The following is a 23,817-nucleotide window of genomic DNA, read 5'->3' on the forward strand; positions in this document are numbered from 1 at the left end:
ATTTAGCGATGATGCATGGGTTTTGTTGATTAAAAAGGGAAATAAAGTTTCAATTAAGTGGATTTCAGTCAGACAAACCAAACACATAATGATTCAGATTTTCATTGGAGAGTTTTTCATTTAAAAACAAAAATTCTGTTACATTTGCCAGACATCTTGTCTGTATTTCTGTTTTAGTGCTGTCTTTTGTTTTTGGGAATCAAGTGAGTCTTGTCTTCACTGTGAGGTTACCAATTACTGCAGAGACTCCACAAAGTCACGGCTCCTGGCTAAGAAAAAGAACAGCTCTTAAAACCACTACTTTTCAATTTAACACAATGTTTTTTTTGTACAAATCAAACAAACACCAGGCACTAATTTGATTAGTGAGCTTTAGAGGTGCAGGAAGTATTTTGGTCAGAACAAGTTTTGTTATTTTATCCTTTTTTCCATCGTTATGTTATTGGAAGCGGAGCTGGCTGCCCGTAAAAAAACGCATACATAACCTTTTTAGACACCAGAGAATTATATTCCGGCATTTGAGGAATGCGCAACTGAATTTTTCTTAAACCTTGGGTACCTTCATTTTATTATCTTACAATGAAAACTGTATTTATTGAATAGTTGGCAGCTAATTATAATTATCAAACCCAAATCCTGCTGATTGTGAAAACGGGTTCCCATTCTTAGTATTGAACTCCCTCTGTCAGCAAGGATTTTCCTTTATTTTCATTGTTCTCCATGGACAGGACGATTCTGATAAATGATAACACACGGACATTTAAAACCACATTAAACTAATAGTGTGGGAAGTACTTCAAACAGGCATTTCTATGACTTGATTGTTATCCTCTGCTCTAATTGGAGTTGGAGACAGAAGCATGCACAGCTGTTGTCCTACTTTTGGCGAAGCTGCAACTGATATTAAAGCCCATTGCCTTGCAGTAATGTTGATATTGAGCGAGAAAAGCTGAGGATTGCTGAAACATCGAAATCGTATGGCTGGATGTTCACTATATAAAGGTACTTTGAGTCCTAAAATGAAGTACCAAGGGATCGTTAGTTTGGCCGTGGTGACAAAAGATGCCTCTAGGTGTCTCATGCGGTTCTGCAATGTCATGAGGTCACTGTGTGTGCGCCGCCGCTGTCTGGGATTGGATTGTGTTCCCGTTTGGTCCAGTTGGACTCTGCAGAGAGGATTATTGCAGCTCGCCTGCAGTAGGCCTTTTCAAGCGATGGCTCAGGCTCCAGAGGACTAACAACAAGCCAGACACTGTCAGATCCAGGGTAGTGGGGCCAAGGGCAGATGCTTTGAAGTGGGCTACGAGATTCTCATCTAGAGGGATCAGATGGAGGGTGAAAAGAAGACAACGCAAAGCTCCACCTAAACAGGCAAACTGGAGGTTGCTTCTAAAGCTGCAGAGGAGGTTTCACTGTGTTGAAGCCAGAGTTTACAGTATGTGTTACGAATGGCTTCACAAACCTGTGAAATTCACATGGGTGCAACCTGTGGAATGACAAAGTATGATTTGAAAATAACACGAGAGCCTTGTCAAGGCCTTTGAAAAGAATCACCAGTGAAAGAGAAGAAGGGAAAGATGGCAGTGAAATAAACAATACATTTGAATGTTTTGGAGTAGATTAGAAGAAACGGGAGAAGTATGAATCTTTATGCACTCAACGAGTGTTGAGGGTCTTTAATCCAGAGGTAAGACAGACGGTTCAATTTGCGGTGATTGTCTTCTGCCTATTCCTGGAAATCAGGGCAATTGTTGCTGGATGTTCATATTGTGTTAATCAGCCCGCAACATTCTATGTTCATCCAGCATGCTTTTTCTCACTCTCCTCATACATGGAGTCAGGTTTTGCTGACTCCACTTGGGTTGAACCTTGGCGTCAGCTAAATCCCCCCAAAGAGAGTAACATCTCAGGATATGTTTCACGTTGAGCAGAATCTATTTTATTTTTTTGAAGCTATAAGATGACAAAACAAGGAATATTGTAATGTTCATAAACTGGAGACAAAAACAAAACAGTAGCAGAGTTTAGCAGGGCTTACATTGTGTATGCTTCAGTGGTTTTTACTTAGGCATGCATCCTTTCTTATTAGGATTTAATACCCAATTACGTTTTCCCTTCTGTAAAGGTAAATAGTCAGTTATACAGGCACATCTTCCAAATGATTTGGGTACTTACCCGCCACAACAGCATAACATCCACAGACAGACAACTTTTCCACGCTCACGCACAAACATGTACACTTATGAGGACATTATTTAGTAACCATCATAAGCTTCCTTTGTTCACCAAAAATAAATCTTTAACAGGGAGTTGTCAAGAACTAATCGAGGCTTTCATTTCATTCGTTCAGACCTCACACATGCTGGTAGAAACCGGCAGACCAATAAGATAGTATCGCTCAATAAATCAACACACACACACACACACACACTGCAAGCACTATTGTGATGTTCTCTCCTCCCGTCGGAAATGTAAGCTCAGCCATGTTTTTGTGTCACACGAGGAATGCCTTTTATCATGTGACACAGTGTTGTTGGTGGGGGGGGGGTAGGGGGGGGTGATTGCCAGACAGCTGTTTGCCATCAGCACTCATTCAACTCCAGTCATCCAGTGGCAACTCTGCTCAGAGGATTAGACGGGGCAGAGCAGCACGGTGGAGCTCAAAGAAGTGAGGGGGCCAAGAATCCCTCCAATTAGAAGGTCTCCCCCCCCCCCCTAAACCACTGTGCCCATAAGGCGTCTCAGGCCCGCTTGTCCAGTGTCATGTACGAACTCAGAGCCAGACGTGAACGGTGAGTTGCCACCATCTGGGAGTCATTATGCCTTTTCCTCATTGTTTCCTGTCGTTTCACCCCAACGCAGCTCGACTGAGATCTGCTCTTTCTTTGTTGGCTCGCCTCCCTTGGCCTGTTCAGGTTCTAAGCCCCCCCCCCCCCCCCCCCACACCCCACATGTAATTTAAGACTGGGAATGCTTAACAGCACACACTGACGCAAAGGCGTCTACATTAGCAGATGTGTTCCCCCTCATCAGAAGCAGAATATTTCTCAGTTGTTTTTGATCAAACGGTTGCTTTCATTTACGGCGTTCCCTCCTTTTTCTCCTTCACACCCGAATTCCAGTCACAATCTCTGGCGTTATTCCGTTATAAATGTCTTTGACACCCTTTAAAGAATCCCTCGCTGCTCCTCCTGGTGTTGCTTCGGGCTTGAGGCTGTGCAGTGGCGCCCTTTAAACGGAACGAGCCGCCTGCGGCCTCCAGGAGTCCCGCTCCTCTGCTGGGCTTCTTGGAGTGGATGTGGGATTCGCTTTGTCTCCAGTTCAGCTTCTGCTTCGCTTTATTACTGTGCGCGCGCTACGCGTCGTGGAAAGATGATAGATTGCTGTGGTAGCTTTTTTTTTTCCCGATGGCTTCCAGGGGAGCCGTCTGGAGCTCACCTCTCTGCTTTCGCTCTGCAGCAGGGTGCAGTATCGTCGTGTCTTACTCTCTGTCATTGAGACAAGCGTCTTTATGAGCAGCTTGTCTCAATGAACCCTGACTCTTGTTTGAGAAAGGGAGTAGTCAGGTGAGAAAGCTTTTATATTACAGTGTCTATTTACATGAATGATTTATCACATTTACGATACAAAAGATCAATGTGTTTTGGGCAAGAGTTGCTGTTCTTGGAACGGAGCTTGAAACGGCGCATATTTAACATTTAACTGCCATTTAAGCGGTTTAAGAATTTTATAGGGTATCGACAATATGGTCCTTTCACAAAAGTTGTAATAATGGTATGTTTTGTTTATTTCATTGCCATGCTGGGGTGAAGAACCGGCTAGACAACCGAAAATAAATAAATGAAAAAACAATTTACCTGGGCTGGCAATGAAAAAGAACACATCAGCATACGGTATTTCACAACTTCTGAATCCAGAGCTTTCCAAATCCCGCGGGTGAGAGCTGGATGTTACATCAGTCAGTCCAGGCTTCTCATTCACACAATGAATTCAGCACGACTTGAGTGTACCAACATTTTTTTTAAAATATGATTATTACGTTGTCAAACGTGTTTTGTTTTTTCTCTTGTGAATTCCAGTTTTGCGCGACGACTTCAGACAGAACCCGGTGGACGTGATGGTCGCCGTGGGGGAGCCTGCAGTGTTAGAGTGCCAACCACCTCGTGGGCACCCTGAACCCACCATCTCCTGGAGGAAAGATGGAGCCAACTTAGACGACAGAGATGAACGCATCACAGTAACTGCCTTTTTGAATTATCGCACGTCACTCGGACTTTAAAGGAATGTTGACGTAAACGTGTAAACTGTTCCCTGGTTGGAACGTCCACAGGATTCAAAAACATTACTCTGAGCTGCTTTTCACCACTTACACTTACAACAGTTGGATTGTGCGTCACATTTTAGAGAAAAAATTAAAGAATGATTCCTTTGTGATTGTGAGAAAACTAGTTAACATCATCCATGCTCATGCCCTCTTTGAGTTCCCACCACAGAATTCAGAATGCCTTGAGAAGAAGGATTTATTGGGCACATAAAAATGCTTTTGAGGGCATATGATGCTTTTTTTATATGGCTGGAAAAACTGCACAACAACAGGAAACAACAACCGGCTGGAGTTTAAAAGTGTCATCATATGAGGTATAACAAGCATTAATCTAGCGTGTGTGTGTGTGTGTGTTGATTTGTTTATTTGTATTTTGTGCATGCTCCCAGGGACGAGCACAGTACAAGAGCAAATTCAAAGCTCACGTTAGTGCAGAGTGACAGGAAGAGCCTCTCGGGGGAGCTGTGATGGACAGAGCGGCTATCTCTCATTCAAGGAGACGCATGGATCAGAGCCAGGGGGGGGAGCCTCCTCCGAGGGAAATACAAAGGCTGCTTTTTGCTTTGTACTTTCCGCGTGCCTCTTTGTCCTCCTTAATAATCTTCTTTATATGGAAATATGTCTTTGCAGTGAGAGTTCACTACAAGACATCACTTACTGTACAAAGACCAAAGAAGTCCACCACAAGTCACAAGTGATCCATGGCTACTTTTCAGCCTTTTGAATATGTCCCTTGCTGCCTTGACCATCATTAATTCATTCATTCATTGTAGATAGAGTATTAAGTTCCTTCTTAATAACAGTTTTCAGAAAGTCTCATGCACAGGAACAGTTTTATTTATTGATTTTGATATTAAAAAATGAGGGTTTTTATATGGGAAAAAAAGTGGTTTCACCATTACAATGTGTAGGCCACCAGGGCATGTAAGGCTACGTTACAAAGAAAGAGAACACATTGAAACAGAGCAGCAACCAAGTCTGAGGTTTCAGTGTCCGAGGTGGAGGACAGACAAACCACATTTGGATTTCTTAGAAATAGAATTGCTGCTAAACAGGAGGAGCGGTCATTCCAAGAAATAAAACAGCTCTTGGTCTGCTCTTTAATCATCTGCTAGAGTTACTTGTGCAGCAGTATTTACACAAAACAGCAGACAATGGTCGAACCCAACTATAGTATTAGTGCGCGGCATTTGTTTGCCCTAGATCATCACTGCCGTCCTGTAGGAGTAATTTACTGCCATCGCCACTGCAAAATGGGATATTGAATCATGAAACTATAACACATAATGCCACAGATTCATCAGTCTAAATGCCCCGGAAGACATACATCTCTAAATCCAGGGTTTAACTGGATGACCTCAGTGACCTGATTTTAATATGGTTATGCGTTTAATGAAAATGTTAGTGCTCACTGAATAAAATGCAAAACTAGAGTGTGGGAAAGACTGTGAGCGAATAATACAGTTATCCACTGACATTTAAGTAATTGGGAAGAAATCCTTTATTGTATGTCTTTATGGCATAGGTCACCCTAATTTTATACTTCATGTCATGTAGCTTTTATTAAAGCAATTTAGCTGCTATATGTTCCGGCTATTCTCTTAAATTTCATGTTCAAATGAGACACCCAAAGTCTTAGTTATATCTCCAAACTACAACAAAAAATACTTTCCGTCATGCACGTTTTTGCATTGACTATAATGTGAGCTCAGGCATCCGAACCGAAATCCACTGAATGCTGACAGGAATGGCTGAATCTGCAATACCGGTTCCCAAACTCTCTGCACTTTTTGATCTCTGGATTTTAGCTTCACCACAAGTCACACCACAGTCTGTCAAATCATCTTCTTAAAACCACATCATCAGCCACACATTTAGAAGCTCACGCTTAGTTTTTATTCATTTGGTGTACGGTATCAGCTGCTTGGGCAAAGGCCTACTAATGAATGGAAGGCTGTTGGTGTCCTCCCCTCAGCAGCAATGGAATGATGCATTCTATCTGTTTGCTGGTGTGAGGGCAGTGCTCTGCAAGCCACGTGGTGTCTACCATTAAGCCCTGCATGGATGCAGCACTGTAGGCAGCCTTGACCTCTGACCTCAGCGAAGAAATAACCGAGCCACGCTATTCCAGGCTGTGTGTGTCTCTAAAAGGAATACATGAATAGATTCTGTTATTTGGTGCCAGCTGGGAGGAAAGCAATCTGAAATCACAATAACGAGGATGAAAGTTTAATTGAATGCCTACGAGAAGGTGCAGGGAATGGCCCGGCGTGTTTTGGTGGGAAAAGCTTCAGATGTTCATGTCAACCCGCTATAGTATCGTGCCGCCTCAGAGCTGCTCTGGTGTCACCCCTAGAACTGAGAAGCTGCAGATCAGAGGTGGAGTAGGTCACATTGAAATCTATAAAGACACGCAGTGTAGTCTGTGGGGGCGTCGGGTGTATAGGATATGAAAAGAATAAAAACAGTATGGGGCGCATATATCTTCCACCTCTTTGTGTGTGTGTGTGTGTGTGTGTGTGTGTGTGTACGCTTGTGTTTGTGCAGATTCCAGCATAGAGGAGATAAAAAGTTTGGGAAAAGAAAAGACGGCTGACTGAACATCTGAGGAAAATCTCTACAAAGAAGCAGTGTCTTTGTTCTGAGGGTTTTGTGCTAATGTAGCACTAGATATGAATTATGTAATTTCCTTATGAGTGACCTTCTGTGCAGATTGGGAAGCAGAGTAAATTCTGTCCCTTAGATAAAGGGGTGCATACCAAAGCACACTAGCAATACATGCAGGACTTGAGTTGGAGCACATTTGATTGGTAAATTTCCACTTTCTGGGATTCCCACTGGCTTCTGTAATTCACAAACACAGTGCAAACAGCTGTGCAAATATTTCCTGTGCTTTCTTTTAGATCCGCAGTGGTAAGCTGATGATCACCAACACCCTGAAGAGCGATGCAGGGAAATACATCTGCGTTGGAACCAACATGGTGGGGGAGAGGGAGAGCGAGATCGCTGAACTCACTGTGCTAGGTAACATTTTACGATTGCATTTCACAACGTTGCTCCACTTAGTCGAAGATCCCTCTCAGTTCACAGTTTGCGGTGTGCTTTGCTGTTTTTGTTACTGGCATAAAATATCCCATTAATTGCGTTGATTATGCAGCACTTCTATTCCTACTGGCAGGTTTGGAGAGGTTTCCCTCCAATCAAGTGCCGCACATCTAGTGCCGCTACATCCAACGGCACAACCCCTGACACCTTTCAGTACAAGAGCTCCCCATTCCCGCTTGTTCCCAAAAGCCTGTTTCCAGCCTCAGTTGTTCAAAAATAATGTATTTTTCTAACATTTCCCAGAATAGAGCTCTTATCGGTATCACAGGGTTAGATGACCTTGGTTGAGGTTGAAAGAATACAGTATAGTGGCTCATTGAGCCATTCAAGGCTGTGGGAATATTCTTGCTGAATGTAGAACTAGGTCAAAATATGTTATTCTAGGTTGTGCATCATAAATGACTTTGGAGACCGACGGATGATTAATACTAGACTATTAAATGTTTCTAAACTAATAGCAAGATTGCAAGATGTAGATTATTTTGCACTATGCTGGATTTTCTTTTTGTATTACAAATCTGGTGTGTTTTTTTTTAGGGCGTTGGTAGAAATAAAACTCCAAGCAACCATTTGAGGTTTTGGGAGCGGAAAGTATTTTAAGTCAGTTAAAAAATAAAAAGATAACTAAGTCTGTATAATCTGTTCTTCCCCAGATAGTTGACAATCTTCACCATTCAAAAAAATGATTCCAAAGTAAATGTTATCATTACACTTGTAACACAGTGATATTTATCTAACCAACATGAACTAAGAAAATTCATAAGAAAATACTTTATATATATATATATATATTCATGCGCATGTTTGTTACTGCTTTGCAGAGCGCCCAACCTTTGTGAAGAGGCCCAGCAGTGTGGTGGTGCTGGCAGAGGAGAGCGTCGAGTTCCACTGCGTGGTTCAAGGAGACCCTGTTCCCACTATCCGCTGGAGGAAAGATGACTCTGACCTGCCTAAGGGCCGGTAATGCACAAAATGCCCTCTATGCACATTAACATACCATGCTAACGCAGTGTTTCAACTTGTTCTTTCGTGTCTTGATTGCTGGTGTCCGTTCTGTCTCCAGATTTGAAACCCTAGAGGACCATACATTAATTGTCCGCCAAGTGACCTCTTTCGATGAGGGCTCCTACACATGTGTGGTGGAGAACATGGTTGGAAAGTCTGAATCATCCGCCACGCTCACTGTACATGGTCAGTACAACCCAACCTCTCATCTACCATCCTCTCCTCTAAATAGTTCCTTCAGATACTAACATTTCCTTTTCATGAGGTATTTGCACAGAAGCTGCTTCTACCTTAACAGGACCTTTTCACTTCCTTGCTGGGGTCCATATAATGTCTGAAGCAATTACAAAAAAACAAGCAGTATCGGACATTACAGCATTTAGATTTTTTTACGCTATCCATTGCATGGTTATGTCCTGTAGAAACAAAGAAGAGCATGCACAGTAAATGCTTACTTGCTGTCAGTTGATGGGTTCATTTTGTATGTGTGTCCTGCCACACTGACTTCCTTCAGTTCTCAAACCATTGACAGTGAGACACAGCTGCAAACACTGACCAATCATATGAACATACTGATTTAAGCACAGCAGTGACGCAGCGGGTGACATAGACTGTGACTGTGTCACAGACATAGACTGTGACTGTGACTGTGAGGCCAGGAGGACTTAATTAAAGATAAGAAAAGGCTAGATGCATGCAGGAAAATGACATGGTTCCAATTACACTGTTTTCCTTCTCCTCCAAAAACCTGAGAAAACGAGTGTCTGGGGGGGAGGGGGGTGGGGGGGCATAACTGATTTGGGCAGTGCATGTAGAAAGAATGAGAGGCCCCTGAGTTGAAGTTGAAGTAATGGAGGAAATTATCTAAGATAATAAATGTTGTATGATTAAATTTAAAAAGTTCTGCCAGGTGCAATCATTTTTAACCATGGAATTGTTTTTATTTACCTAGAACATTCACTTGCCATTTAAATCAGATTTAGCATGCACAATTTAATTACATTTCCTAAACATAGATATAGATTTATAGATTAAGACAAACCCATCTTATAGAGCAATAACCACTGTTATCCCTAAAACCAGCTGGTTAGCTAGCCATTGTTTTCCCATCTCAAAATGTGTCTTTTTTTGAGTAGTAAATGCCTGCAAGGCACCAGCACCTCTCACTTCTACCGTATATCCAGACAAAATGCTCCTCCCTCAGCCCTCACAGTTTTATGTGCTTGTGATGGGATTGTATCTTCGCCCAAATACGCCTCAAGGCTGTCTGGCAATATAACTCCAACCAGTAATTACATACAATTTTCACACACCTTCCAGTGAAATAGTCTGATGGGTTTAAAAGGGGCTTAACAGAAGGCACTGTCCACTGACACCTGTTTAATTTAAATTACACTTTTTAAGTGGGGAAATGTTATTCCACAAAAATTCTGCATGCATAGATACGGTTGGAATTGCATCCCCATATTGCTGTTTTCTTTTATACCAATTCCATTGTGTTTCCTCTTTCAAGCCTGTGTCAAAATTGTTGAGTGCATCATTGTTGTTCCATTTACCTGTGTGTGCCTTCATTACTCATTACAACTGCTCTTTTTTTGTGTCTTTTCCCTTGTAGTCAATACTGGTAAGTTGTCATCCCTCCCTCATCCACCATCTGACAGCAACAAGAAATCTTAAACCCTGTCATTGTGCTCTTCACTGTTTATCCATCCACCAATACAGTATGTCATTTATATTATGTGCTGGTTAATCAATAGATATGTGCTGCTTTTTTATTTATTTGAAAAGGAGAAGGTCAATAATGGCTGCTTCCTGCTTCAATCACACTTAGCCTTTATTCCTTAAGCTTTTGGTGCTTACTGAGATCTTCTAAAACTGGGAATGATGACAATGTATCAGGCTGCCAGGTAATTAAGGACTCATTTCCTCTGCAGTGCCCCCGGCATTTGCCATACGCCCCAGGAACCAGGTGGTGGCAGTGGGCAGGACGGTCACCTTCCAGTGCGAGGCCACTGGCAACCCACAGCCCGCGATCTTCTGGCAGAGGGAGGGCAGTGAGGTGAGATTGACGCTCTGTCTGTCACACTTGATCACTACCGTATGCGATGAATGAAACTCAAACTATCCTCGTCTTGTCTCCAGAGTCTCCTGTTCTCATACCAGCCACCACAGCCCTTCAGCCGCCTGTCCGTCTCCCAGATGGGCAGTCTGACTATTACCGATGTGCAGCGCTCTGATGGCGGCTTCTACAGCTGCCAGGCGCTCAACATCGCTGGCAGTGTTATTACCAAAGCACTGCTGGAGGTCACAGACTGTGAGTAAAGGGAAGGTGTGATGGAGGGCAGATGGAAGGGACTGGGGGGGGGGGGCACTATCTAGCTTCAGTGTTTTCGCTTTTGGCTAAACAGACTACTTTTGCTGCAGCAGTTTTCCATTGTCAAGCAGGTGTCTTAAGCTGCACACTGGCATTGGTCGCAGACTGGAGAGAGCAACTAATTGTCGGGGAAGGGATTTCAGGATTTCTTTGTTCACATGTTGGGCTCAAAAACCATCTGTTTCCATGGTGATTGTGTAAAAAAAAGGATCTGGACTTATATATCTTAACCTTTGAAAATGAAATTGACTAACAACAGTACAGTTTGTGATCTGAAATTGAGGTTAGAGGAAATATAATTCATAATACCCATTATAACTTCTTTCCATTTATACATATTGTGTTTTATTTTAATGTAAATGAATGTGAATTAAAAAGGCAGAATTTCCAAAATATATCCAAATCCTGGGGTGATGAAATAACTTAATTGGTGAATAGAAAAAAAGCAATTTAAATGTGCTTGGAGGCCCTCGCCAGTAATTACACACTACCAGCAAAGTATACAAGCTCTCAATTAAATGACCTGTGTGATCATGAATACATCTGTGTGGGTAACTGCCTACTGTGTACATACAAAATAAATTAATGACGATAATTGATTCAGGCTTTTGAATGTCACTGCATCTCGTAGTTGGTCAGTGCAGACGTAGTAGTCATGAAGGACAACCTGCTGTCTACATTGGTAATGTGTTCCACAGCCTCCTTTAAAGGGAAATGAGCAGCATGCACTCAGTGAAAAATCTGTTACAAGTAATGGAAAAAAAAAAGAAGGGGTCATGTTTTATGTAATTTTTTTCAGTGGTCTAAAGAGCTGCAATCCTGCCTGCACCTGTTTCTCTCTACTCTCCCCTCCCCCAAATTATCTCCATCCCACCACACTCCTCTCATCCCCATTTGGAGTGGTGCATTTGTATGGAAATAACCGGCACCTCTGGCAGTTTTCAAGGCGTGTTTCCATCACCTTTTTTGGGGGTATTTTTATTTATTTATTTAGCCTGAACCCCTGCCTCAATCCGCGGGGTTTTAAAATGTAAGAAGAGAGCGACGAGAGCTCTGTTATCTGAGGGGGATTGTTATTAGTTGGGCTTTGCCGCTGTCGTTGGAGCCGGGCTCCAGCGGTACGTACTGACGAATGAACGATTAGTTGCTCTCCGCTGGAGGGGAAAAGTTGATTTATTTTTTCCTTCACTGCCTGCACAGCCACATGAACCTGTTGTTGTCTCTTTACCAATTTTCTTTTCAATACCTTTCACATCTTATCTGCCTTCGATTTTTGGGGCGGGGGCAGCGTTTCAGGTTTCATTTTCTACATTTTCATCTTTCTTACTTTTATTTGTGTCACTCTCCTCTTGACTTTGATCCTTTGTCAAAAATAATCTCCACTTCCATTATATACTTTATTCGATAGTGATTGTAGACATAGAGACAGGGTAATGCACAAAGACAGAAAACAGAGACCAATCGGGTCTTAGCCACACAGAAATGTTTTTTTCAATTAATAGTACCAAATGAAATACAAGAAAGTAATTGACCTTTTCTACAAACAAGGGATCACAGCATCTTGTGAGCATGTTCTGTTAAGAGACCTTGTTTCCTCTGTGGATGAAGCACAAATCACATGAGCTGCCCCTAAAGAGCCAGTTTTTTCGGTAACTCTACTTTAGCAATACTGTTAAATTAAATAGGTTTTTAGTCAACCAAACATGACCCCAAAAACTATAAACATGTTTAGCCGGAGTGACTCTTGTAGGTGAAACGCAAAAAGGCTACTGAGCATTTAATAAAATATCAGTCTTTCACTTCTTCTTTCTATTTTCCTTGTTGTGTTTATTAGCTGGGTCAGACCACCCGCCTCCTGTGATTAGGCAGGGCCCTCTCAATCAGACCGTCTCCGTGGACAGCACGGTGGTCCTGGGTTGCCAAACAGCGGACTCTCCACCTCCTACGGTCCACTGGAAGAAGGACGGTGCTGCTGTGTCTCCACTGGACTCCCGCTTGTCCGTGGCTGACACAGGATCACTGGAGATCCGCTACGCTAAGGTAGGTGACGCAGCAGCCGGCATTCAGCAGTTGGAGTGGCCCACTGATAATGCCTGCTACTGGTACGTCCTCTCCTCAGCTGGGCGATACAGGCCTCTACACTTGTGTGGCTTCCAGTCCACATGGAGAGGCTTCCTGGACAGCTTACTTGCAGGTGGAGGGTAGGTCACACGAATTAAAACGTGGTCGTAAATGTTGTTTAACGCGTGCTGAAGAGTCCCGTGTCGTGTGCTTAAAAATGCTTTTCTCGGAACCTTTTGGCAGAGTTCGGAGTTGTTGTTCAGTCCGGGCAGCCGATGGACCCGTACCTGATTCCCGGTGCGCCATCCAAACCTGAGGTGACAGACGTCAGCCGCACCTCTGTCACTCTGTCGTGGAAATTGAAACTCGATGGTGGCGCAACACCGACATCTTTCCTGATCGAGGCCTTCAGGTTGGATACCTGTATTGTATTGCCATCCATCAACCTTGATGAAACTCTGGTTACATCTGTGTGTTACCGTTGTGTCCCCTTTGCTTGCAGTCACACGTTAGGGAGCAGATGGGTGACTGTCGCCGAGCATGTAAAGACACAGACCTTTGTACTGAGGAACCTGAAGCCTGCGGCTGTCTACCTCTTCATGGTCAGAGCGGTGAACGCCTACGGCCTCAGCGACCCCAGTCCAATCTCTGACTCTGTCAGAACACAAGGTCGGTGTTTGGCTTTTCCTTCCCCTCACGTTCCAATCGCGGTTCAAATGAATGCGTTATTGTGCCATTTCACTCATGTCCTTCAACTTGCACCTGACAGACAGCACATCCACCATGCAGGGAGTGGATCACCGACACATCCAGAGGGAGCTTGGCGATGTGGTTATCCACCTGCACACACCGACAGTGGTGTCATCTTCTGCTGTTAGGGTGCAGTGGATGGTAAGGGGCCGTACCATGATGGCTGTCTTGCAGAACATTCAATATTTTTAGTGTTTTTCAGAGTTAAAGTTGAAATGGGAATGGGTCAAATGTGCAATTGTACCTGTAAAGGTAAACATATTGCAAGGCAAAAAATAACATAATTTTGATTAGGGATCATTTTCATACAGATTTATACTCTTATAGATTTTTTATCTTATTCCCCAACAACTCAAAGAAGTGAACTATAAATAATAAATGGGAAAAAAAACCATTCTCAGCATGGATGTGAAAGAGATCTGAACAATTTGAGCAGCTTCTGGGATAAAATGCCTCGTGCAAAAGTACATTTTTATGATTAAATTATATGTGGGTGTCTCTTTCGAAATATGTATTAGCAGAGAATAAACTCCTTGCAAGTGAATTCATCTTTGTTATTTACTTTGTTACATTTTGACCTGTTCCAAAAACATAGGAATTTATTTTGGATGCATGTAATCGCAGTTGTGTATTTATCTCAGGATAAATATTCTTCAGCATTCTTTGTCATAATTGCATGGTTTGGATAGAAATGCTTAATCCTCTCCAGACATTGCGGTTTACAGTGAGAAATTAAAGATTTGACAGCATGCTAATTAGTATCAACCAAAACCCAAAGTGTAACAATTGAGTCTAAAGTGTTTTCAATCTCATCCAAAATGTTTAACTCACACGCAGATACAATTGCACACTGACATCACATTCACACATCTCTTTGCTTCTACCCCGGATGTTTCTAGCTCCTTATCAAAAAGGGTATCGCTGTCGCACGTGCTGACATTTATGTGGCGTGTTTTTATCTCTGCGTCACCACTAGGTCGAACAGCAGTCGCCATACATTCAGGGTTACAAGGTGCTTTACAGGGCCTCCGCTGAGCATGGCCAGCCAGAGGGCCAGTGGAGTGTCCTGGATGTACATGCCCCACGGGAGGACGGGTTGCTGATCAGTCAGCTCACCAGGGGGTCCATCTACGAGTTCAAAGTGCGCCCTTTCTTTGATGAGTTCCAGGGAGCTGACAGTGAGGTGAAGGTCGTCAAGACATTAGAAGAAGGTGAGCGTTGCTGGATGTATCTATAAATAGCTGAGAGGAATTAAATGTTATCATGTATTTTTTCATTTCTTTGGAAACTTGTATGTATTTTTTTAAGTGTTAAAGCCTGTAAGAGCTGCAGAACATAAGTGTGCGCATGGTTAACTGTATACTTTATTCTCTTAGCCCCTAGCAGAGCACCTCAGGGCGTTACAGTCACAAAAAGTGATGCCAATGGGACCGCGATCCTCGTTGCTTGGAAACCACCTCCAGAATGGGAGAAAGCTGGAGTCATTCAGGAGTACAAAGTAAGAAAAGAAACGGCCCCCTGCCTCTCCTATACACATGCTCTGAATCATGTGTCTAACGGTTAGAATGTAGATGACGCGTTTGTGAGGCTGAGGAAGCCTCTTGTGTTGTCGGATGTGTCCCTCAGGCGATCACTGTCATCTCGTCTCCTCTCGTCACCTTCTCTTGACAGATCTGGTGCCTAGGTAATGAGAGTCGATATCATGTAAACCAGTCGGTCGATGGCTCCACCTTTTCCGCGCTCATCTCCAGTCTGACACCAGGAGTCCGTTACAGCATTGAGGTTGCAGCCAGCAATGGTGCTGGACCTGGGGTCAAGAGTGATGTCACTTTTTTTCAATTAGGTGAGAGTTCTCCCAAGATAGGAGTGTTCATATGGTTCGGTGTAACAACACTATAACTAAAAGCTATGACACAGCACATCTTCTACGTGGTCTTTTTTTTCTCGTTTTCATTAGCGAGGAAGCAATAAAGCTCCATGTTGTGCTTACCATGCTGTTAGCCTCATACACATATATTTTTACAATGCTCTTGTTTCTTTTCTGCTGTATCAACATTTTTGAAGATTCCTTTTTTGTACACATTCTATATGATGTCTCCTTTTCTTTCTTTTTTTTGAATGGTTAGACTCTACGGGACAGATGATGGATATCAGTGAGGAAAAAGACACGTTGTCTCAGATTTCAGATGTGGTGAGGCAACCGGCATTTATTGCAGGCATTGGCGCCACCTGCTGGTTGGTCCTCATGATTTTCAGTGTGTGGCTCTACCGGCATCGCAAGAAGAGAAGCGGCCTCAGCAGCACGTACACCGGCATCCGCAAAGGTGTGTTTTTCTACACTATTGCGTTTATGCTTTAGACAGGTAGGTGACTGAATGTTCAACATAGCTCATCAAATGTGTCATGTGTGGATCTGCAAAGCAGTTTGTCCGGTTACTTTTGTGGGAACATTTTATGGTCATTAGCATTGTAGAAGGGATGAAGCAACAACACGCTGCCCCATTACTAAACAGCAGTCTTTTTTTCAGGGATTTTAAGGAATAATGTAAGAGGCTGATGAGCAGATGACATCAAAGGCTGGAAAAGGCTCTGTTATAATCTTCTTTTGACGAAACCACTACAGAAACAAATTTGCATTTGTGACTATACAGCCTGTCAAAGGCTGACCTTTAGACGCTTATTTCTTCAACACAGCGCGGGTCTTAGAAGTCAGAGGCCTGTCATTACCACGTCTGCTACAATATCACTGTTATTTTCCAACTCTCTCCTGGGTTGCCTGTCACCAACCATTAACTATTCACCTGGGCACATTTGAAAGAAAGAGGCAGCATTAAGGCAGACTGTCAGACAGTCATGTGGTTGCTTCCACGTTTGTAGGTCTTTCACACGAAAAGAGTGTACGCATAGACATGTCGCAATCTCATAGTGTAACAAAACTACTGTACATTTTTTTTTTTTAATTAATTCTGTTTCTTCACTCTACGTTCATTTCCTGTCTGTCCTCACAGTGCCATCATTCACCTTCACACCCACAGGTATGTACTGTAGGTTTTTTCCACTAATATTTGTGATATGTAATGTATTTGGCAAGTGCGCTTGTCGAGTTACTGTATTTTATTCCGTTGAAATATCCCAAGATGAAACTGCTCATGAGTGGGATTTTTGAACAATGCCGCAAACACAAAAGTATTTATTGAATCAAGTAAAAGAGCATCAACAATATAGGCTAAAAGGTGGAGTCAATCATTATAGTATTAGCATTTAAATATATATTTGTTGGGTAAAATTGTGGATTTAGCTGATGAGAATAATGTAACAATGTGCTGATGTATAAATCCTGCTTCCTTGCTTGATTAATACATAAGTAAAACTACATAATACAGTCCATCACATCATTTGGGGCCCTTCTATGTGGTGTTTGCATGTTCTCCCCCATACCTGCTTGGGTTTTCTTCGGGTGCTTCACCCTGCAGTCCAATAACATAAAGGTTAGCATATTGGTGACTCTAAATTGCCCGTAGGTGTGTGAACGTGAGAGTGAATGGATTTCTGTCTCCAGCCCTGTGATTGACTGACGACCAGTCCAGCGTGTACCCTGTCTCTCGCCCAATGCCAGCTGGGATTGACCCCAGGCCCCCTGCGACCCTCTAAGGATCAGCCGTATAGAAAATGGCATCAAATGTTTTACCGGTGGCAGAAGGGAAACTGTCTCACACGATGCGTGTACATCGGGTTCTGCAGTTATGTGGATGTAGGTTAAGGAACAGGCAATTATTTGTGTCCTGTTTATGCACATCAAACCGCAGAGTCAGCCTCTGTGCCCTATTGATGGAAGCATGCATTAAAGTGAGTGCAAACCTTTGACATGAGAGTTTCTGCTTATAACCTCTGCCTGCCTTTCATGGCTCCGTTTCATCTGCCTTTGGCACTTCTTTTCCGCAGCACATTAAGGTTTGTTTATTTAATTTGATCTTTTTTCTTCATCTCTTTCCAGTGGCGTATCAAAGAGGAGAATCTGCGTGCAGTGCTGGAAGGTGAGTGATATTTTTGTCCCTTTGTGTCAAACAAAGACTCACAGGAGAAATGCAGTTACGTGGTGGAAACACTGGGAGGAGATGTCTTCCCTCTCCAAATGATGAACCTCATGCGTCCACCCACATGCTCATTCATCAGCAACAATGGCAGGTTTTGATTGGCAGCACTGTGGTCCTCCTTGTTGCAGACCTGGCCTTATCGGCATGGGTGAACCTCTAAACCAGCTGTGGCTGCCAGACAATTGGCCGAATGCATGTGCCAATCACAAGGACTGTAGCATCAATTGCTGCAATAATGGCAATGGCACCAGTGACAGCAACATGACAACATACAGCCGACCAGGTTAGTGCAAAACTGAACTCATGTCACAGCGTAGGAACTGTGGGAACCCCCTGAGGTACATATTTAGTGTCTAATACATTATGCCCAAGTCTTGTGACTTGTGTTCTTCCTGAGTTCATGTCCTGCTTTGTAACACGCTCATCTTTTCTCCTCAGCTGACTGCATAGCAAACTATGGAAATCATCCAGACAACAAACAGGGGGGACAGCTTAGTTCTGAGACGGCCATTTACAGCGACGTGAACCTCTCCAACAAGCTTAATGAGATTAAAACATTCAACAACTCCGACTTTTGCTACGCAAGTCCAGGGGGAGATTCAGCAGCTACATATGAACCCATCCCGTACGCCACCACGCAGCTAATCCAGGCCAGCATTAAGAACAAGACAGGCCCCGGTGGTGCAGAGAAAATGGAGATGCCCTGCTGGAAACAGCCCCCTAACCCGCCTCCAATACCAAAGGAGATGGCGGCACAGATGCAATACAATGTATTTGAGCAAAATATGCTAAATAAAGGTAAAGCAGGGTCACATTGGATTTATTTCACACAAGTTCTGTAAAAGAAAGAAAAAGAAAAGCTGTTGCAAATGTTATTGCGTGTTTGTCTTCAGATCATTTTCAAGGAGGTGAAGGAATGATCCATCCTAAAACTATTCCCTACAACCCGACCCGTGACCACAGCACAGGAGGCTCACACCACAGCTCCGACAGAGGCAGCAACAGCACTTCAGGTGAGGCCAACGGCTCCGATGCACAGTGGTGAATCTAAATGAGCTGAGCCATAAGCCCGTGTTTACCTTAACCTCTCATCTTTCAGGGAGTCAAAATCAAAAGAAAGGAACGCGGGCCCCAAAGATCCCGAAACATAATGCAGCAACGTGGGGAGAAGCTCTGTCTCCTCCTCATGCTAATGCCTGGGACTGTGATGAGTACAGCCTACCGATGGAAAGGAGGTATGGGGGTGGGGAACACACATGCATGCTCTTCTCTACAGCACACACTAATACGTAAACATTGCTTCAGAAAATGTACTCCCTCAACCGGTTGGAATGGAGTCTGGAAGAGAGAGATAAAGTACTTGAAAATGCCCTAAATATATACCGAATATATATATATATATATATATATATATATATATATATCTCAGGTTTAATATACCAAAATAATTTCTCACACAAGCATAATTGGAGGTACTGAATGCTGTGAATACCTCCAAACCTTTTATTAAAACATATGCTTATACTTTACATGTCATTTAGCTGACGCTTTTATCCAAAGTAACTTACATGCATTGTAACCCATGCATTACATTTTTGCCTGGGGAGCAAATAGGGGTTGGGTATCTTGCTCAGGGACACTTTGACATGGTACATAAGGCAGCCGGGATTCAAACCACCAACCTTGCGGCTCCCAGCGTATCACTCTACTCCATGCGCCACCATCAGCGCTTAAACTCACCTTCAAGAACAAATGTACACATTTTAGGTTATTGTCATTGTCACATTGTTTAATATGACTTCTGGTTTTATGTAATTACTTCAGAAAATGTGGATGAACATAACAGGAACGGTGCATTTAAGAGCAACATTTCCGCAATAAGAAAACAATGGTGTGGGGAGCCTATTGTTCATCTTCATCGTGCTGTTTTCCTGTGATGGAAATGTGTTTTCTGATGACAGACCAAGGGATTTGCACACAGGTTTAATGGACCTTGACTAATGTGTCAGGACTGCCAACCCCCGTCATTCCTTTAGCCATTACCTCATGTCACTTTTCTTTTTCTTTTCAGTTTTGATCCAGGGGAGAGAATGGAGGGGTGCCCCACCCCACCAGTAAGAGCAGCACCCTCATGTCCTACTGAAGTGTCCTACAGTCACCCACTGAACAACACATCACAGGGAGACCTGAGCAACGGAACTGATCACCTCAGGTAACCAGATAAAACCTTCCTGAAACCAAATTCTTCCCTTTTTTAACAAACACTAAACATTCTTTGACGCGCTTTCCAGCGAACACATCGCCAGCCACCTTCGCCCTCTTTCCCCAACACACACCTACAGCTCCATACCCTTCTGCATGGACACCGATGTACAGGAAGAGGAAGAGGAAGAGGAGGCAGAGGAGGAAACAGGTGCAGAGCTTGCTGAGAGTCACTACAGCCAACACCCCAACGCGCAGAAGCACAAACACCAGCTGCACCACCCCTCTCCACACAAGCTGCTCCTTCATGGGCTGGAGCAGACCCCAGCCTCCAGCACCGGCGATCTGGACAGATCGGTCACAGGGTCCATGGTTAACAGCTGGGGCTCAGCATCGGAGGACAACATCTCATCTGGCAGGTCCAGCGTTGTCAGCACTTCGGAAGGATCCTTCTTTACGGACGGCGATTTCAACCAGGCAGCGGCCTCTTCACGGGATATTGTAGGCCTGCGCATGTGCCGATACCCAGAGGAGTCAGGTGAGAAGACTGAGAGATTATTTTGGTTCCAAACGTATGAACTGCACTAGCTCCAGAATTGTTTACTTTAATTTAGTGTACAAACAGGTGTAACACAGTGTGTGATCCAAACAACCTTTTTGTTTGATTTGTTCTGAACCTGTGTGATGATTTCAGGCCGGCGGCTCCAACGGCCGAGCAGCCCCATGTCCACTGACAGCAACATGAGTCCTGCAATAACACATAAAAGGCCCAGAAGACATAAACAGAACCAGTCTGGTGAACAAGGCTACCAGCCCAAAGATGTCTTCAATGATGGTATAAACCGAACCCAGAAAGAGAGATTTTACCCCTGTTTTATCTCCTAATAACTCTGACCTTTTGGATTGCCCTACCGTGTCCCCAGACTCCTGCATGCCTATGAATTTTTCCAGCCAGATGTCCCACTGCGACTATAATGTGAGGGGCGCCACGCTGCCTCGGGTGGGCTCTGGGGAGGCCCGGGGTCGACGCGGCAGCACTGGGACTCACAGGGCCAGGGAGGCTGCATCAGAGCAGAGGGAGAGTCACGACAAGCACAAGACTCCAGGAGGAGGAGGGAGAGGAAGCAGCAAAAGCCGACAGCACTCAGGCACTGGACGGATTATTTTGCACGCACTTTCCAGTTTGTCAATTAATGACCAGCGGACTGAAACTGTGTTTCTTGTTCCGTTAACAGAAATTGGAGATGTCCTTCTGTACAGTCGTCCCTCTTTCCCATCAGGGCAAGCTCAGAGGGAACCTGATGACACAAATTCCTCCAGCTTCATGTCGTGTGGAGACTCAAGGACCAAACAGGGAGGACAGAAGGAAGAGGTGAACCAAAATCAGTAGGAAAAGTCTAGATACACAATCGTCTCTTCATTATTTGGTTTCATTATAATAACTGAATCAAGTTAAGTATTCATTTAAATGCATTAAGTGCAAGGGAACCTGACACTGTTTTGTTTTCACAGTTCCTGAAGAGCTAAGTGCGCAAAAAGGAATTTCCTACAGTTGCTTCAGACCTTTCAACATGAAAAAAGACTCTTACAATACTGCACAATTCAAGCTATTCTTTTCTACTCACATTTCTCATTAGATGTTGGAAAAAGAAAAAAAAGTGCCCTCATTTTTAACTCTGTAGACTTTAATTTGATGAACCGTTTATTGTTTGCTTTTCGGGTGACCAGCCTCCAGGAGCCTGAACTGCTGGTTGATCATTAAAGTGAAATGAATGCACATTTGATGGTGGTTGTGAGTGTCCACATAAATATTGTCCATGGCGACTGCTTGATGCGGTCTGTACATGATCTTTGCTAATCAGTTGTCTTGATATTTTACTATAATTGTTATTCAGCCATTAACAGCCATCTTGTAAATTCTTGAAATTGTTTACCGCCACGTAAGTGCTTCAAATTCAAATTTTATATAACAGTGTTAATGTTTTTTAAGTGATGTACATCTTGTCTTTGTATTATTTGTCCTACTTTGGTTATAAAAGCACAATCACTTACATTCATTGTATGTTTTTATCATATAAATTTCAGTGTGGAGGTTTGGAGTCTTGTGAATCGTTTAATTAAGTTCACTTGAGGCTGAGAAATTGATTGTTGATTGTGATTGTACATTGAGTTGCGTACGTTGAAGCTGCTTTCATTCAGATTTGAACTATCTATTGTGTGTACTGAGAGAATTGCATGCAGATTCACGTGTAGGAGCTTTTACTTCACATCTTGAATGCGTTGTCCTTACTTTGGGATGATGAAAAAGTGGAATGGTTCCAGTTCCAGTTTCTCCACTGAGTCCGTTTCCTTTAGTCCTGTGTCCCCTTGACCTTCACTTTTGAGCAGGGGTGGACAATGAGCTTCATCTATCAAATTACTAATCATGAATCTCTTCCCAAAATGAATTTGGATATTCATTTTTAAATGGACACATATCAGAGCGCCAGTTAAGAAAAGTGTGAAATTATCAGGAAGTGATGATTAATAAAATCCGTTGATATTGTGTTTTTGTAGTTATAAATTTAAATTTGCATTGGGTTTCTGATGTTGGTCATATTGTCCAGCCCTAATCTGTAAATTATATATGGATAAAATATGTCACTTTAACTGCTTTGTTTGAAATATTATTGCTGTTCCTAGAGCAACAACAACAAATCATTGTTTAACTTATTCTTTGAATATCCTTCTAAATAACCTATCCTCTTTGCAGTTTCAAATGAAACACTGATTTTCTGACATGAACAACCAGAAATGGCAAAAAAAGAGAGCCCATGGTACTATGATTATTATAAAATATGTTGGACTCTTGTTACAAATGATTGTTGATCCTTTCCATTTCTCTCACCCATGTGTACAAATGTGTTTTTAAAACTTTGAACTTCGTGAAAACCAAAACTAAAAAGGAAAAGTATGATGAGAAAAATGTGTCCCTGTCATTTTTTCCTTATTTACCTGAAAACACATGAATTTGTCATGGATTTTTCTTTTAAAGAAATGTATTTACAGAAAGGTGAACAATTGAACTTGAACAATGTGTATAACACTATAGTTGTCCCTTGTAAAAACCCTTTACAGACCATGGGATCTTTTAAAACAAAAATGCATTTAAATTGTAGTATTTAAAAAGTGTAGCTTTTCTTAAATATTTCTTGTTTTTTGCATCATTCATCACTTTAACATCTTCATAGATATTTGTTCCTTTTTTTAAAGTCCAGTTCATGATTTCCAAGTGTCAGGTTTTTGCTGAACGCCGTTCAATTAGTCCCGCAGATAAGCCCGTCCTATTCCGTGGTTGAGAGGACATGAGGATTATGAGACAGAACTGTGAGGATGTGATGAGACATGCCGTTTAATTAACCTCACTGGTGAACCTTCATCAACGGAGCAGCTGTGTGCTGCTGAAAGGAAAAAAGTTTTACAGATGTCTTCCAATGTGTGTCGTCCATTTAACTATTCCTTGACTCACACAGTAAGTGGTGCATCATCAACAATTAATTACGGTGATTTTATTACTATACAGAACTCATTTTGATGCATTAACAAAGTTGATCCTGAACAAACTCCACCCAGCAGTGATAAGTATGGTCATTAGGTACTTTGAAGTGTGTGACCCTTTGTTTCACAGTAGTAGATGGTTTTGAGAGTAATTGCCTGTCTGCAGCTCCTCACAGCACTGTGGTGTCTTTCAGCTTGTTGACTTAAATGTTTTATTCATCAATTTGCATCGCTTGCAACGCTCTCACCTCGAAAACGCAAAACGTGCCATACCTACAAAGCACCAAACATCAGATGGACACAATCAATAATTAAAGCTGCATAGGACCTTCGGACAACATGCCCCATTTGTTCCTTAATGGAGT

At 42.8% G+C, this 23,817-nt stretch overlaps 1 protein-coding gene across 2 annotated transcripts in view; it reads left to right on the plus strand.

Annotated features, from left to right (window-relative positions):
* Nucleotides 1–22,872, plus strand: part of LOC119215674 (roundabout homolog 1-like) — a 78,023-nt gene extending 55,151 nt beyond the window's left edge. For both annotated transcript variants that reach the window (XM_062558128.1, XM_062558129.1), the window contains 27 exons: nucleotides 4,080–4,237; nucleotides 7,228–7,348; nucleotides 8,251–8,389; nucleotides 8,493–8,620; nucleotides 10,369–10,493; nucleotides 10,577–10,748; nucleotides 12,643–12,848; nucleotides 12,928–13,009; nucleotides 13,113–13,281; nucleotides 13,372–13,538; nucleotides 13,639–13,760; nucleotides 14,596–14,830; nucleotides 14,996–15,117; nucleotides 15,291–15,462; nucleotides 15,746–15,943; nucleotides 16,628–16,654; nucleotides 17,614–17,653; nucleotides 17,842–17,996; nucleotides 18,152–18,511; nucleotides 18,607–18,726; nucleotides 18,813–18,948; nucleotides 19,785–19,925; nucleotides 20,005–20,453; nucleotides 20,610–20,750; nucleotides 20,839–21,063; nucleotides 21,151–21,287; nucleotides 21,428–22,872. In XM_062558128.1, coding sequence (XP_062414112.1) covers nucleotides 4,080–4,237; nucleotides 7,228–7,348; nucleotides 8,251–8,389; nucleotides 8,493–8,620; nucleotides 10,369–10,493; nucleotides 10,577–10,748; nucleotides 12,643–12,848; nucleotides 12,928–13,009; nucleotides 13,113–13,281; nucleotides 13,372–13,538; nucleotides 13,639–13,760; nucleotides 14,596–14,830; nucleotides 14,996–15,117; nucleotides 15,291–15,462; nucleotides 15,746–15,943; nucleotides 16,628–16,654; nucleotides 17,614–17,653; nucleotides 17,842–17,996; nucleotides 18,152–18,511; nucleotides 18,607–18,726; nucleotides 18,813–18,948; nucleotides 19,785–19,925; nucleotides 20,005–20,453; nucleotides 20,610–20,750; nucleotides 20,839–21,063; nucleotides 21,151–21,287; nucleotides 21,428–21,442 — 4,262 coding nt within the window. In that variant the 3' untranslated portion in view covers nucleotides 21,443–22,872. The remainder of the gene's footprint in view (nucleotides 1–4,079; nucleotides 4,238–7,227; nucleotides 7,349–8,250; nucleotides 8,390–8,492; nucleotides 8,621–10,368; nucleotides 10,494–10,576; nucleotides 10,749–12,642; nucleotides 12,849–12,927; nucleotides 13,010–13,112; nucleotides 13,282–13,371; nucleotides 13,539–13,638; nucleotides 13,761–14,595; nucleotides 14,831–14,995; nucleotides 15,118–15,290; nucleotides 15,463–15,745; nucleotides 15,944–16,627; nucleotides 16,655–17,613; nucleotides 17,654–17,841; nucleotides 17,997–18,151; nucleotides 18,512–18,606; nucleotides 18,727–18,812; nucleotides 18,949–19,784; nucleotides 19,926–20,004; nucleotides 20,454–20,609; nucleotides 20,751–20,838; nucleotides 21,064–21,150; nucleotides 21,288–21,427) is intronic.
* The last annotated feature ends 945 nt before the right edge of the window (nucleotides 22,873–23,817 follow it).

The sequence above is a fragment of the Pungitius pungitius genome, chromosome 16, assembly GCF_949316345.1.
Source record: "Pungitius pungitius chromosome 16, fPunPun2.1, whole genome shotgun sequence".
NCBI classification, from domain to species: domain Eukaryota; kingdom Metazoa; phylum Chordata; class Actinopteri; order Perciformes; family Gasterosteidae; genus Pungitius; species Pungitius pungitius.